General features: G+C 47.9%; 1 protein-coding gene across 1 annotated transcript; it reads right to left on the bottom strand.

Annotated features, from left to right (window-relative positions):
- Positions 1-44: 44 nt before the first annotated feature.
- On the bottom strand, positions 45-3,738 carry NHP2 (NHP2 ribonucleoprotein). The gene is made up of 4 exons (XM_010946176.3): positions 3,491-3,738; positions 3,341-3,410; positions 1,063-1,168; positions 45-424 (listed from the first exon to the last, which is right to left on the bottom strand). The coding sequence occupies exons 1-4, from the start codon at positions 3,648-3,650 to the stop codon at positions 299-301; spliced, it is 462 nt and encodes a 153-aa protein (XP_010944478.1). The 5' UTR covers positions 3,651-3,738; the 3' UTR covers positions 45-298.
- Positions 3,739-13,600: the final 9,862 nt, after the last annotated feature.

Raw genomic sequence — 13,600 nt, 5'->3', positions numbered from 1 at the left:
CCCACGAGTAGCTGCTGTTTAAAAAAAACACCCACAGGCTCACATTTTAGTTTCAGCATTTACTTCCCCTACACCACATTCTTGGAACCGTCTTCGTTGAAGCTCAACAGGAAACAGCAATGATGGAGAAGTTGCCGGCTTTGCTGTGGAGACCTAGCTGCTGGAGCTGTCTGGGAAGAATCCGTGCCTCCGGGGACCAGGGAGATGCTGTGAGTGTGGGCAGCAGGAGGGCAGCCAGCTGGCCTGCCGCCAGCCCAACAGCTTCTGGAGCAGGTGCCCAGGTTGCTGCCGAAGTCCTTCACATGGGCGGGGGCAGAGCTTGCACCTCCTCCAGGCACTCGTCGTAGGCCTCCTGGTATTCCTCGTGGGGCTTGACCATTATCACGCAGGTGGGGCGCTTGGAGCCAGCGGCTGCACCCAGGTCCTGTAGAGAAGGAAAGAGAAAGGCTGTTTGGAAAAAAAGCCACATAACCTGTGTACCAGGGAGTCTCATAGTGATGACCCACCAGCCTAATCCAGCCCACAGACGTGCTGCCCATCAACATTAAAAACATTTTGAATTGGTTGCCATCATTTAAACTCAGCAAATGTTCGAGCTGTGGTCCAGCAACACTGGGCTATATTCCCACCCAGCAACTGTGAAAGGGCTCCAGCCCAGCAGGGGCTGTCCCCTTAGGCAGGGCCTGTGCTTGCCAGGTCCCTGCCATCCCCCACTCCCTGGACCCCAGACCTATGGCCCCTGCTATGTAAGGATAAGGACAGTGGCAGGTCCCCAGAACACCCCCTCTGGACACTGCACCCACCTAATAGGACCAACACATCCAAGTACACCTTCTGTTTCATTCCCACTGTCCATGGAGAAGGGGATTCCCATTTCACAAGCGCAGAGAGGAAACTTATCTGCAGTCCCACATCTAGGAAGCAGCAGAGCCAAGAATCCATCCGGGCCTGTCTCAACTCCAAAGCTTGTGCTCTTTCCCACAGTGGCCTGCTGCCACACACCCAACCCCAGACCCCCTCCTCCTGCACTGACCAAGATCGAGGGGCTCACATGCTCTTTACCGTCTTAGAGGGGATATAGACGTAGGGCAGATTCCGGTCTTCACACATAACTGGGAGATGACAGTATACCTCAATGGGTAATGTGTCTCCTGCCAAAACCATGATCCTGAAATGGGAGAAACCACTGTCATTTCGAGCTTGCTCATCCCCTCTTTCAGTTGTGAGTGCCTTACCACTAAGGATGGGCCTTGAGGGCACAGAGATGGGTACGATGGCCGCTGACCTCAAGGAGCCTAATTATTAATGTTTGTCTCCCAAACTCTAGAAGTGTGTGCAGATTTGTTTGGTGAGTGCATTCCTCTGGGAAGGTGATCTCTATTGCTTGGCAATAAGTAAATGTCACCAAGTGTGCCAAATAGTATTGTGCTGGGACAGATAAGGTATGGGAGGGATGCCAATGAATAAGAGCTCAGCTCTCCTGGACAATCAAAAGAGTAATCAGGAGGTGACACCTGAATGGAAAGCTGAAATGAACATCTGCCAGGCAGCCCATGGAGGGGCTGAGGCAGGGAAAAACCTTTAAGGTTGAGAGAATCAGAATGGCACCAGATACACAGGGGCTGGCTGTGGGGAGCCAGGGATGGCTTTGGAATCCAGGATGGGGATGGGGCAGACAAGAAGGCTAAAGAGATTAGCAGGGCCATACCCAAGGGCCCTGAGTGTAAGGCTCAGTCCCTAGAGTGACAGGGAACCAAAAAAAGCTTGCCAGAGAACCCTCAGTTAGGGCTCCTAGTTGGTAAAGTGTCGGGGTTCTGGGGCAAGGGCCTCTGAACTCCTGAAGACACAGAGGAAGAGTCTGTTCCGCAGGGGAGTGAGAGGAAAACACAAGGAAAGAGCTCTCGGTTCAAAGCACTGCATGCACACCCCTAGTTTTCCTTTTGTCTTGTAGGCTCTCGTCCTCTGCAGGCTCTTCTTCCTCTGAGTAGTCTTTAAGTGCTGGTGTTCCCACAGCTTGGTCCTTGGCTACCCTGTCAGCACTCAGCTGACATCCCATATGGGTTATGACCCATCCATAACCACGGCTTCAAGTGCCATCTATGTGTTGACAACCCCCAAATCTATTCTCTCCAGCCAGACCCTCTCCCAGGCCGCAAAACCAAATAGCCACGGGCCTGTCTGACAGTTCTCTGGGCAAAGGGGTGATGTGTTTAAAAGGCACCTCAAAAACTTGTCTAAAACCAAATTCGCGATCTTCCCATACAAATCTGGCCCCCTCCACTGTTCACTGTCTCATGAGTGGGCCCTCTGTCCGTTTGCCTGGCATCCATACATCCTCTATCCACGTCCGAAAATCCTCTCATCTGTCAACTTTAATTCTCTCCATCTCTGCCATCACCATCGAAATCAAAATTGCCCTCACCTCTTCTACACCGCAGCAGCCTCCTATCTCAATTTCCCCATCTCTTCTTCCACCTCTGATCCTTTCCAAAGTTTCCAGAAAAATCTTAAGGTGTAAACATAATTATGTCACTCCCTGGCTTTAGCCTTCTGGCGTCCAAAGCTCTTGAGTACAAAAATTAAACTTACCACGGCTTACGAAGCCCCATGAGACAGTTTAACACTTCTGCACACCACAACCTTCTCCTGCCCCGGGATCCACTTTCTTCTCACAGAATGCCCTGCGTCCCGCCAAACACACACACCAATTCCTGTATCTTCAGACCTCAGCTACTCCACCTAGGTCAGACTCCTCAATGAGCATCAAATCCCCACAAGCATTACGTATCTCTTGAGCACCTACAATGTACCAGACACTTCTGGAAATAAAGCAGTCAGTCAGAGGCTTTATCTTGTTCTTAAAGAACTTACTGTCTAGCTTGAGTGGGAGATACAGGGAATAAATATGCAAGTAAGTTTCAGATTCTGATAAATGCCAGAAAAGAGAGATGTAGGTTAATGAAGTCATCCTCACTGCACCCTGTCCTTTTCTTTCTACAACTTGTAATTTTGTGTGTAGTTGATTAATGTCATTGTCTCCGCATAGCACAGTGCCTGAAAAAGAGTAGACACTCAGTAAATAGTCGCTGAATGAATGAAGCTGGGATCTGCCCTAAGTGAGTAGGCTTATACGATTCGCTTCCCTTGGAATTCACTTTCCCCGTGGTGTCCCTTTGAGCTCGAGTAAGTATGTATCGGCATCTGTACTGAAGAGAATTTACCGACTAATTATCTTCTGCATATGAGGCTGTCAGAGCACTCTTACCGACTACCTTACTAAGTAGCAGGGATACTTTGGGACCGTTTTGAAAAGCAAAATCCGGCGGGAGGGGGTTCTTACCCTTTTTCGCCTTTGTTGATAAATTTCTGAACCTCCTTCACCCCGCGCCGAATCTGCTTCTGTTTCACGGCTGCCACGACAGGAGAGTCAGTCTGGGGGGCCTTGACCCACCACCCGAGTCCCGGCCCGGCCCACCCAGGTCCGCCGCACCTTTCTTGATGCATTTGTAGAGCTTCCGCGTGAGGCGGCGAGAAGCCAGGGGCTGGGCAATGGGGTTCAGATTCACCAGCAGCTCATGGTAAGTGCGCTCCCCGCTGCACGCGTCCGCCTGAGCCTCTCGCCCATCCGAATCTGCCTTCATTTTGGTCATCACAGCGACCGTGGGGGCAATCGAGCACCTCAGTTGCGAACCCACGCGGAGCTTCAGGAATCACTTCCGGGTCATGCCCCTCTGCGGAAAGCCGGCGGTACACCACAGCCAATTAGGAACCCGGGTCTCTGACTCAGACCAATCGTTGAAGCTCAACTCCTTAAATACAGCGGGTGGGGGCGGAGTCTAGGCCGTAGGGGCGGGATCACTCCCATAACTGAGGCGGGGCAAGGCCGAGCGGATTAGGGTCTGAGTCGGAGGGAGTCTGAGGCGAGGGGCGGGGCCCGGAGAAGGCGGGACCCGGGGAAGGCGGGGGCCTGGGGAAGGCAGGCCTGGAAAAGGCGGGGGCTGGGGAAGGCGGGGCCTGTACAAGGCGGAGCCCCGAGGGAGGCGGGGCCCGGAGACGGTGGGGAGGGACTAGGACACCCACTTGGGCTCCTCTGAGAGTCCGGCTTCTCCCTTCCCGGCGGCGGGAGGAGGAGGAGCGTGTACCTGCGGGGACGTGACCACGTCTAAGGGGACGGAATCCTTGCCTAAAATGCGGCGTGGAAGAATGGGAGTCTGCTCCGTGCGATTCCAAATCTCCTTCGAATCCGATCCTCAGATGCGCCGCACGGAGCCTGGTCAGGTCCCGAGCCCGCAGCTGGTCCCGCCCGAGGGGTGCACCCTAGTTGCCAAGGTTAAGATAGAGTCTGACACCAGCACTTCTCCCACTCTGCTTTCTCTTTCCTGGCGAGGGGTGGCCCCGCTCACTGAGCGCTCGGTCTGGACCGCTCTTCCCCGTAGAACGGGGCTCGCTCCCACCCTTCCCACTCAGGTATTTCCCGCGGGAGAGGTTCTCCCGAGCACCGTGTCTGAGACTGCAGTCCAGCCGACCCCCCACCGGCAACCATAACCCTGTTTCCCCTGGTTCCTACCGCCACCTGGCACCGCACACACGGCACACATCGCAGAAACAGCTGGCGGTTGCTGAGCTTCGGGAAGGCAGCGTGAACGCTGGGGACCGGCGCTGGGTCTGAGACTTGGAGGTGTGGCGGGGGAGAGCTCTGAGTATGCGCCCCGTTTGCAGTTGTCTGTAGAGGATTAGTGGACGGTGACGCTGGGGAGGCCAGCAGGCCTGGGTTGCGGTGGACTTGTACCTCTGACTTATTTCTTGTACCTTGTCTTGGAACATTGGATGAATATTAATTTGATCATTGCTATAAGTTAATTGCCTTTGATTTTGCGGTGGTAGGCCTGCCATTTTTGTGGTGGTGGAACAGGCCAGAAAGTGGAACTTCAGAAGTCTGCAGCTGGCCTTGCCAGCACAGGGTGGTTAAGCCAACTGAAAACCTAACCTTTAAACCCTGTAACCAAGTGCAGTCCTTACACAAAAAAAGTAGTAGTTTTTTTTAAAATTTCGTATTTTAATAAAGAAAATTAGGATACAATTCATGCTAACCTTAGACCCCAAATAATTTCACAAATGGAAAAATACATCAGTTGAACACTGAGAATATGTTACATAAGAAACAAAAAATAATTTGAAAATAAACAAAGGTTGTATGCACAGTGTAACCCCAAATTAACCTTTTAAATGTTTTCACTTTGGAATCTCTTGAGAAAATATAGTGGCTCCTGAACTTTAGGACTAGGGGTTACTGCCAGCATTGTCTGACTGTCCACTGCATTGCTATACAATTTCTCACCCCAGACCCTCCCCCCGCTGTTCCCTCTTCCTCAGTCCTACAGTAACAGTTCTGGCCCTCCCTGGGGAGACCTCCCCAAGAGGCAAGTGAGAGCAGAGCTCCTCTGAGAACAAGGCTGGCAGGGCTCTGCAGGATGGTTTTCTGCTCCTCTTTCAGCCTTGTGGGGTGGGTAACAACGTGTCAGGGTTGCAAAGGGGAAAGGTGCTCCCAGACGTGTGCACGGGGCATGACGAGTTCCGTGGAGAATTTCACCCCTGGGAAACCCAATTGAGGCAAATGTGCTTGACTGGTCTTGGTTATGAAGGCCTCTCAGTTCTCATGTGGAAGAAGGAAGGAATTAACATTTATGCGCCAAGTGTAATGTCTTATCCAGTGCTCTCAAAGAATACCTTTATTATTCACAATTTTACGGAGGCTCATAAAGGGGATTGCTCCATCCCGCTCACACAAAGCTGAATTTGAACCCTGGTCCACTAGTCTCCAATGCTCTGCTCACCTCCTGTGACTTCGTGTTCAACTTTAGCTCAAAGGTTATGAAATGTGGCTGGGTAGTGAAAGTATAGGAATCTTGGCCTGGCCAGGTCACAAGTGTCAGCTTTTTGAGCCATAAAACAATGAAGTACCAAGAACAAATCTATCTTCAGTAAACCCCACAGTGTATTTCTCACACTGGTCTCGGAGATTTGTGCCAGATCCGAGGTGGTTTGTGTGACTTCACTGATTTTGTTTGAATGGCCACTCACACTCACTTGAAGCAGTGTATACTGGGTGAGAATGTAATGGCTAATGGGTCCGGAGATCAGGGTTCTAAATGACAAATGACACTGGGCAATTCATTTAACCTCTCTGGGCTTCAGTGCCTTGTCTATAAAATGTGAAATTTAGACCTAGATGGACTAAGGTCCTATCTTTTAAAAAGTTGGGGAGGATGATGATTTTTTTTTTTAAGTGAGATATATGGGAGGAGGGTATAGCTCAGTGGTAGAGCACATGCTTAGCATGCATGAGGTCCTGGGTTCAATCCCCAGAACCTCCATTTAAAAAAAAAAAAGGAAATAAACAAATAAACTTAATTACCTCCCTCCTTCAAAACATTAATAAAATAAAAATGAATAAACCTATAAAAACTGTCTAAAAAGTAAATTGAGATATAATTCCTATATATAATTAACCCATTTAAAATATACAGTTCAGTGGTTGTAGTATATTCACCGAGTTGTCCAGCCATCACCACAATCAATTTTAGGACATTTTCATTGCTTCAAAGAGAGCCCCACACCCTTTAGCTGTCACCTCTGTCCCCTCATCCTCCCCGGGCCTAAGTAACCACTAATCTACTTTCTGTCTATAGATGTCCCTGTTCTGGACATTTCACAGAAACGGGATCATTATAGTACACGGCCTCTTGTGTCTGTCTTCTTTCACTTAGCATGTTTTCAAGGTTTGTCCATGTTGTAGCACGCGTCATAGCGCCATTGCTACACAACAGTCCACTCTTTGGATACACCATGTTTTATCCATTCATCAGTTGATGGACTGGGTTGTTTCCACCTTTTGGCTGTTGTGAATAGCGCTGCTTTGAACATTCACGTGTAAGTTTTCATGTGGGCATATGTTTTTATTCTTCTCTTGGATATATACTTAGAAAAGAATTGCTGGGTCATATGGTAACTTGTTAACTTTTGGGGGAAATACCAGGCTGTCTTGCAAAGTGGCTGCACCATTTTACATTCTTACCAGCAGCATGCAAGCGTTCCAATTTCTCCTCATTCTCATCAATACTTACTGTAATCTGACTTTTTCCTTCTAGTCATCCTAGAGGGTGTGAAGTGGTATCTCATTGTGGGTTTGATTTGCATTTCCCTGATGGTTAATGATGTTGAGCAACTTTTCAGGTGCTTATTGGCTGTTTGTGTACTTTTGTAGAAATGTTTATTTGCCCATTTTAAAATTAAGGATGAGTTTTTAATTGACTTAATTTTTTTTCTTTATGGGGAGAGATAATTAGGTTTATTTATTTACTTATTTTAATGGAAGTACTGGGGATTGAACCCAGGACCTCGTGCATGCTAAGCATGTGCTCTACCACTGAGCTATCCCCTCGCCTTCTTATTTATCAAGCTAGATGCTTTCTCTAGAAGCTGATGTTCAAATAGAAGTTTGCAATTGGTGTCTCCCCAGAAGAGAAGCCTGAGATTTCAGGACAGAGCCTAAGGAGAGAGGGACCATCAGTGGGATTCTGGAAGGTAGAACCTTCCTCAGACACAACTGCTTAGGTGCTTTATGCACCTTACTGCATAAAGCTAACTGCTTAGAAAAGTCAGCTTGGCACTTGAGAAAGTTGGGTTTCTTTAGGGTCAGGATTTTGGCTTTGGAATTTAAAATGTATTATTTGAAAGGTGATAATATTCACATTAAAATTTTTTTCAGATAGTACATAAGAATATAAAACAAAAAGTTAAACATCCTTCCGCCTCAACCCCTATTCCTCCAGAGACACTTACCATTAAGTTTTATTGTGTATACGTGCAAATATATTTGTTTACATACATTAAATGATATAATACACTGTCTGGCAATTTGTTTCCACTTATCAATATATCTTGGGAAATTTTCCTATTTTCGCCATAGGGATAAATCTCATTCTTTTAATGTGTTGTCATATCACGTTGTAAGCATTTCCGTAATGTAGTTGACCAGCTCCTAGTGATGGACTTTAGTTTTGTTTTTAGTGTTTTTACTATTTTGAATAAATTTGCAATGAATCTTGTGTAGTATCTTTGGTACTTTTGTGAGTCTATCCGGGGAAAAATCTCTAACATTTAGGTTTTGATGGGTGTGGTATGGTCCAATTGTCCTCTAAAGAGGTGCGGTTTACAATGTTCTGATATTGTCTCTACATCGCTTGCGAAGACTGGGTTTTAGCAGCCTTTTATCAGGAGGAGGAGGGGCGGTGATGATCCAGCGGGGAGAAATAGTGTCTGCGTTCATTTACATTTCTTTAGTTCAGAAGGAGGCTAGACGGTTTATATTTTTATAGGTCATTTATGTTTCTTTTTCTGTGAACTCTCTATTCTATCCTTGCCCAGTCTTTCTATAGGGTTGTCTCTTAGTGCTTTAGAAAAGCTTTTTGTATTCAAAGGAAAATTTTCTAGTGCTTTTGTGGTTTCACCGTTTATATGAAAAATTTTGATCATCAGTTTTAATGTGAGTGTGAGGAACAAGGCAGGGCTCCAACTTCGCTTTTTTCCAGGTGGTTCGCCATTGTCCTCAGGCCATTGATTGAATCCTTCCTCTTTCCATCCATTCATTTAAAATGCCTTTGTGTTGTGCTGGACTCTAACATGTGCTTGGATCTCTTTCCAGTCTCTCTGTTCTTTTTCTAGTATGAAGCTGCTTTGAAGGCTCTAGTGTTTGGTTTGTTTGTTTTTTTTAAACTATTTTTAATATCTAATAGGTTTTCTGATGGTGCTGAGGGCTGGGCCCATGTTGCTAGGCACTTTCTCATGTGCGGCCTCGGCCCTGACTCTCCGTCCCTCTCTCCCAGTCAGTGACCTGGGCCAGCCGTAGCGAGTGGCTTTGATTTCTGGCAGGGATAAAATTAGTGGACAGCATGATATTTTAAGAAGTCCAAGGGACCCTAGGGACCACCTCATCCAGGCATTTGACAGATGAGAAGCTGAGGCAGTTTCACGAGGTGCTGTGTGTTCTGGTTGGGCGCTCTGTGTCCAGGCGCCTGCCGTGGGCTGGGGGCTCCAGCTGGTGATGGGAAGAGGGTGGCCATGAGCCCATCGTCAGCCCCGGATCCCCAGTCACAGCCTGAGACAGGCTCTTCTTCCAGCCACCAACACCTACCAAAAGCCCGCACTTTTCCCAGATGGGCTTTTGGTCTGGGGCTGCCTGGAGGGAGGAGGAGGCGGTGGGTGCCAGTGCCGCCCCTGTTTCAGTCTGACTCCCACTCACACAGTCCTGGAGCCTGTGGATGCTGCTCGGGCCAGTTTCCTCTGCAGTCCCCCCGCCTCCCCCCCGCAGCCTCTCCTAGACTGCAGCTCTCACCACCCGCTTCATCTGTTACCCTCTTCCATTGCCTTTGCATGCTTTCAAAAATCAGGGAGATTTCTCCTCTGTTGGAGACGCTCTCATTTTCTTTGCTGTTTTGGTAGATGTTGCTGGAGTGTAGATGTGTGTATGTGTGTGTGTGTATGCGTGCAAAACCTGCCCTGTCTCCAGGATTCCACGCTGCCTCCCACTGCTTCATGGGATTCTTGAGCAATTGCTTGATGGGCACAATTTCTGTTCATGTGCCCAGAAAATCTCTTCCTTTCCTCTTGGCCTCCTGGAATCGACACTGGCATGCATGCCAGACTTCATGTGGTGGAGCTAGCTCTGGTTCTTAAATAGCTGATTCCCAAGCAGCAACATCCTGGGGGATCAGCTGCAGTTTACAGCTAGGGTCAGGCCAGGGGGTGCCAAGGGGGGCATCCAAGGGCTAGAACTCTGAGCAGCTGGAGTTTTTGCTGCCAGCATTTTCTGCAGACTTGGCAAACTGTCAGGAATAGAAGGGACACTGAGGAGGTTTGGGTCTCCACCGTTGCCTTTCAGACTTTGCAGTCATTCCAAAAAAAATGTACTGAGCACCTGGGATGTGTTGAACACCATGCCACACGTTAGAGGGAATGCTGGTGAGCTCGAGAAAGTTCTTGACTCCCCAGAGGCTCCCTATGAACTCCGCTGCTGCATCCCATGATGGGGAAGTATCAGGCGCTCTAAGAGTATTGAACTGGAACCTAGAAAGGGATCTGGGAAAAAGCTGCTTGCTCCTGAGATTTGTGGAATGGGAGAGTGGGGGGAGGGGTGCTGGGAAAGCCTGGAGGTGGGGTGGGGAGAGTCCAAAGCTGAAGACAGCCGGTGGCAGGGCTCACATGATGGCCACTGTCACTGCTTACCGAAGCCACACTCCTGTCGGGGTCCCTCTGTCCCACAACACAGAGAGCTCCAGGAGGGCAGAGTCTGTCTGTGGATCTGGTACCTGGCAGGGAGTCAGTGCTCAGAAAACATTTGAGTGAATGGACTTTACAGAATTTTGCTTAGATCTTGAGGCTACTGGGGAGCAAGAGTTTAACTTGGGGGTTAACCTGGTTAGTTTCATGCTTTTGGAAGAGCATTCAGGCAACTGTGGAAAAACAGGGGGGTGGACAATATGCCTGGGGGGCTTCCTCTGCTGGTGGCTGAAGGGGAATCAGATTTGAACCTGGCACCTGATGCTGGAGGGAGCCACATGCAAGGACCAAAGAGCAGCTGCAAGGAGCTGAGAACCATCCCTGGCCGACAGGAAATGGGGATCCCAGTCCAACAACCACAAGGAACCGAGTCCTGCCAACAGCAGGGATGAACTTGGAGGAGGATCCCAAGGGCCAGATGAGATCACGGCAGTTGGAAAGTTTGATTTTACACTTGTAAGCGCCTATCAGAGAACCCAGCCATGCCATCCCGGACTTGTGACCTGCGGACCTGTGAAAGAATAAAAGGATATTTATTGTTTTAAGACACTAGTGGTCATATGTTACAACAACAGTAGAAAATGAACACACCAATTTCTGGATGCATTCACTGAATTGAAAACACAGGTAGAGTGGCGGGTCAGGAAAGGCTGGCTGAGAAAATAGGCCCAGGAGGGCTTGGCGTGGACAGTGATAGTCCCCACCTCATCAGGTTGTGGAGAGGCTCAGAGACTTAGAAAAAGTGCTGGATCAACGTTGGCCCCTGTGGATGTGGCTGGAGCTGCAGGGAGACCTGAGTCCCAGGTGCAGGTGGAGATCTGGGAGTCTCCGTGGAAGGGCCTCTGCCTCTGAGCCTGTCCCAGAGTCGTTGATTCCACGAAATGTGATGGGATGGAGAAAGCAGGTGACACTGTCACTGCCTGAGCCCGGGGTCTGTCGAGTGGGCTGATTTCAACCCGCTGGCCAGGCTTACGTCTCCTCCTCCTCACACGTAGGCCTACCCCGTGGAGCAGTGAGGAATCACCGGGACTGGGTGTGGCGGCTCTGGCTTATGAACTTTTTATGACTGCTCTGTTGACAGCTGGTTTCTTGCTTTGCCTTTGGAGGGGCCTGGAGTTCACGGTCCTACTCCTAGAATGTGAGAACTCGAAGAATCCTTAGGCCCCACCTAGTCCCCCTCCCCCTCCCCCCCATAACAGAGGGGAAGGAGAGGCTTGGAGAGGCAGCGACTCGCCCTGGACCACAGAGCAAACCAGGGACCAGGCTCCCCTCCCTCCCTCAGTCAGCGCTTAGCTGGGAATGGGGAGAGGCAGGATTCGGGGAGCAGCTGGACGTCCCCTTCCCAGTCCTGTGTACCTCTTCCGCAGCCCCCAGTACTGCTGAGGAGGGACGGAAACCTGACCACGCTCAGCTTCTGTCCACACATGGAAAGAGGAATCTATCTTTTTCTTTGTTTAAGAGGGACAGAGAGGAGGGCAGCCAGGCTGGAGTGGAGCAAACTGGGGCAGAAACTGGGTTGGGAGTGTTTGGGGCTTGACTGGGAGACCTTGGCTTCCAGAGTCCGCCCGATGTAGGTGAAGACTCGGCAGAGGTTTTCTGTCAGGAGCCAGACAGTGAATATTCTAGGCTTTGTGGGCTATACAGTGTCTGTTACAGCCATTCAACTCTGCTGTGACACTATGAAAGCCGCTCTGGGCAATATGTAAACAAATGGATGTGGAGTTTCCAATAAAACTTGTGTGTAAAAACAGAGAGCGGGCTAGATTTGGCACATGGGCTGTACTCACTGTAGTTCCTTAATTTGGAAGGTGGTGGTGGTGCCAGTGGCTTCCCCTCTCCTCACCAATCTGTTGTCATCAAATACCATTATTTGGAGTCCAGTTCTGGAAGTTCTTGGATACCTAAATCACTTGCTGGCAACACAGAGCCCTTAAAATATTTTAAAAAATAGAAATATGGTTGTTTTCAGTTTTCAAAAAATTTGAGTAAGTATTATAGTCACATGGTTCAAAATGGTAACAAAAAGTTATACAGTGAACAATGTCCCTCCCACCCATTTCAGTCACCCATTTTACTAACCAGAAGCAACCAATGAGACCCATTTCCTACATTGCCTTCCATAGACAGTCCAGATCTTATCTCTGTAAAAATGCTTTTCCATAGAAATGGTAGTATATTATGCACATATACTGAATAAATAAAAAATAAGTCTGAATCTTATTTTTTACAGTAGGAGATTGTTCCTATTACATTTTTGGTGTTTTTATTAGGATAGCATTAACAAATTCTTTTATCAAGTGTCTGCGAGAGGTTTGGCATTATCATAATGTTGAATCTTCCTGTTTGCTTGGATCTTTTGTGTGCTCAGTATTTCAAATTGTCTTCATTTTTATCTTAAGTGTATTCCTAGGTGTTTTAGGTCTTTCTATCTTCTGATTGTTGTTGGCATATATACAGGTCACGATACTGAATTCTTTTATAGCTTAGAATAGTGTTCTGGTTAATTCTCTTTGGGTTTTCCTCATATATGATAACATTATTTGTGAATGGTGATGGTTTTGCCTACTCTTTTCCTGTTTTTATACCTCTAATTTCTTTCTCTTGTCCAATTACATTGGTTGTACAACCAGAAAAGGTTAAATAATAAATAGAAGAAGACAAGTTTGTGTCATTTCTTGCTTTAATGAAAGTGCTTCTGGAAGCTGACATTTGGGGTGCTTTTATAAATGTTTACCTTATTCTGTTTTACCAAGAATGTTTACTAAAAATATATGTTGAGATTTATCAATTTCCCTGTTAGTATGTGTTGATAAGACTTCTTCCCTCATTTAATCTCTTAATATGGTGCATTATCTTAACAGAGTTCTTAATATTAAACCATCCTTGCCTTTCTGGAATAAGCCTTCTTTGTAAGGTTTAAAATTATTATTAATGTGCTGTTAGGTTGTGTTTGCTTATTCTTCCATCAATACTCACAACTGAGCGCAGACTGGTTTTTTTTAAGTTATTTTTAAAAATTGAAGTATAATTGATGTGCTGTGGTGTGCTTGTATTGGTTGTGTCAAGCCTGATGCCTGAGATGACCTCCAAGTGGGGACATGGAGGAGGCCGTGGGACCTGTGTGTCTGGAGCTCATGGGAAAGGGCCAGACTAGAGAGAGAGAGATTCGTGGGTCATTTGCATACATGGTCTTTTGTGCCAAGAGACTGTATGATATCACCTGGGGGCTGAGTAGGTAGAGATGAAGAAAGGAGGAGGGTTG

Source organism: Camelus bactrianus, chromosome 22 (genome assembly GCF_048773025.1).
Source record: "Camelus bactrianus isolate YW-2024 breed Bactrian camel chromosome 22, ASM4877302v1, whole genome shotgun sequence".
Classification (NCBI taxonomy): Eukaryota; Metazoa; Chordata; class Mammalia; order Artiodactyla; family Camelidae; genus Camelus; species Camelus bactrianus.
Note: the sequence above shows the minus strand (reverse complement) of the source record. Positions and strands in the feature narration are given on the sequence as shown.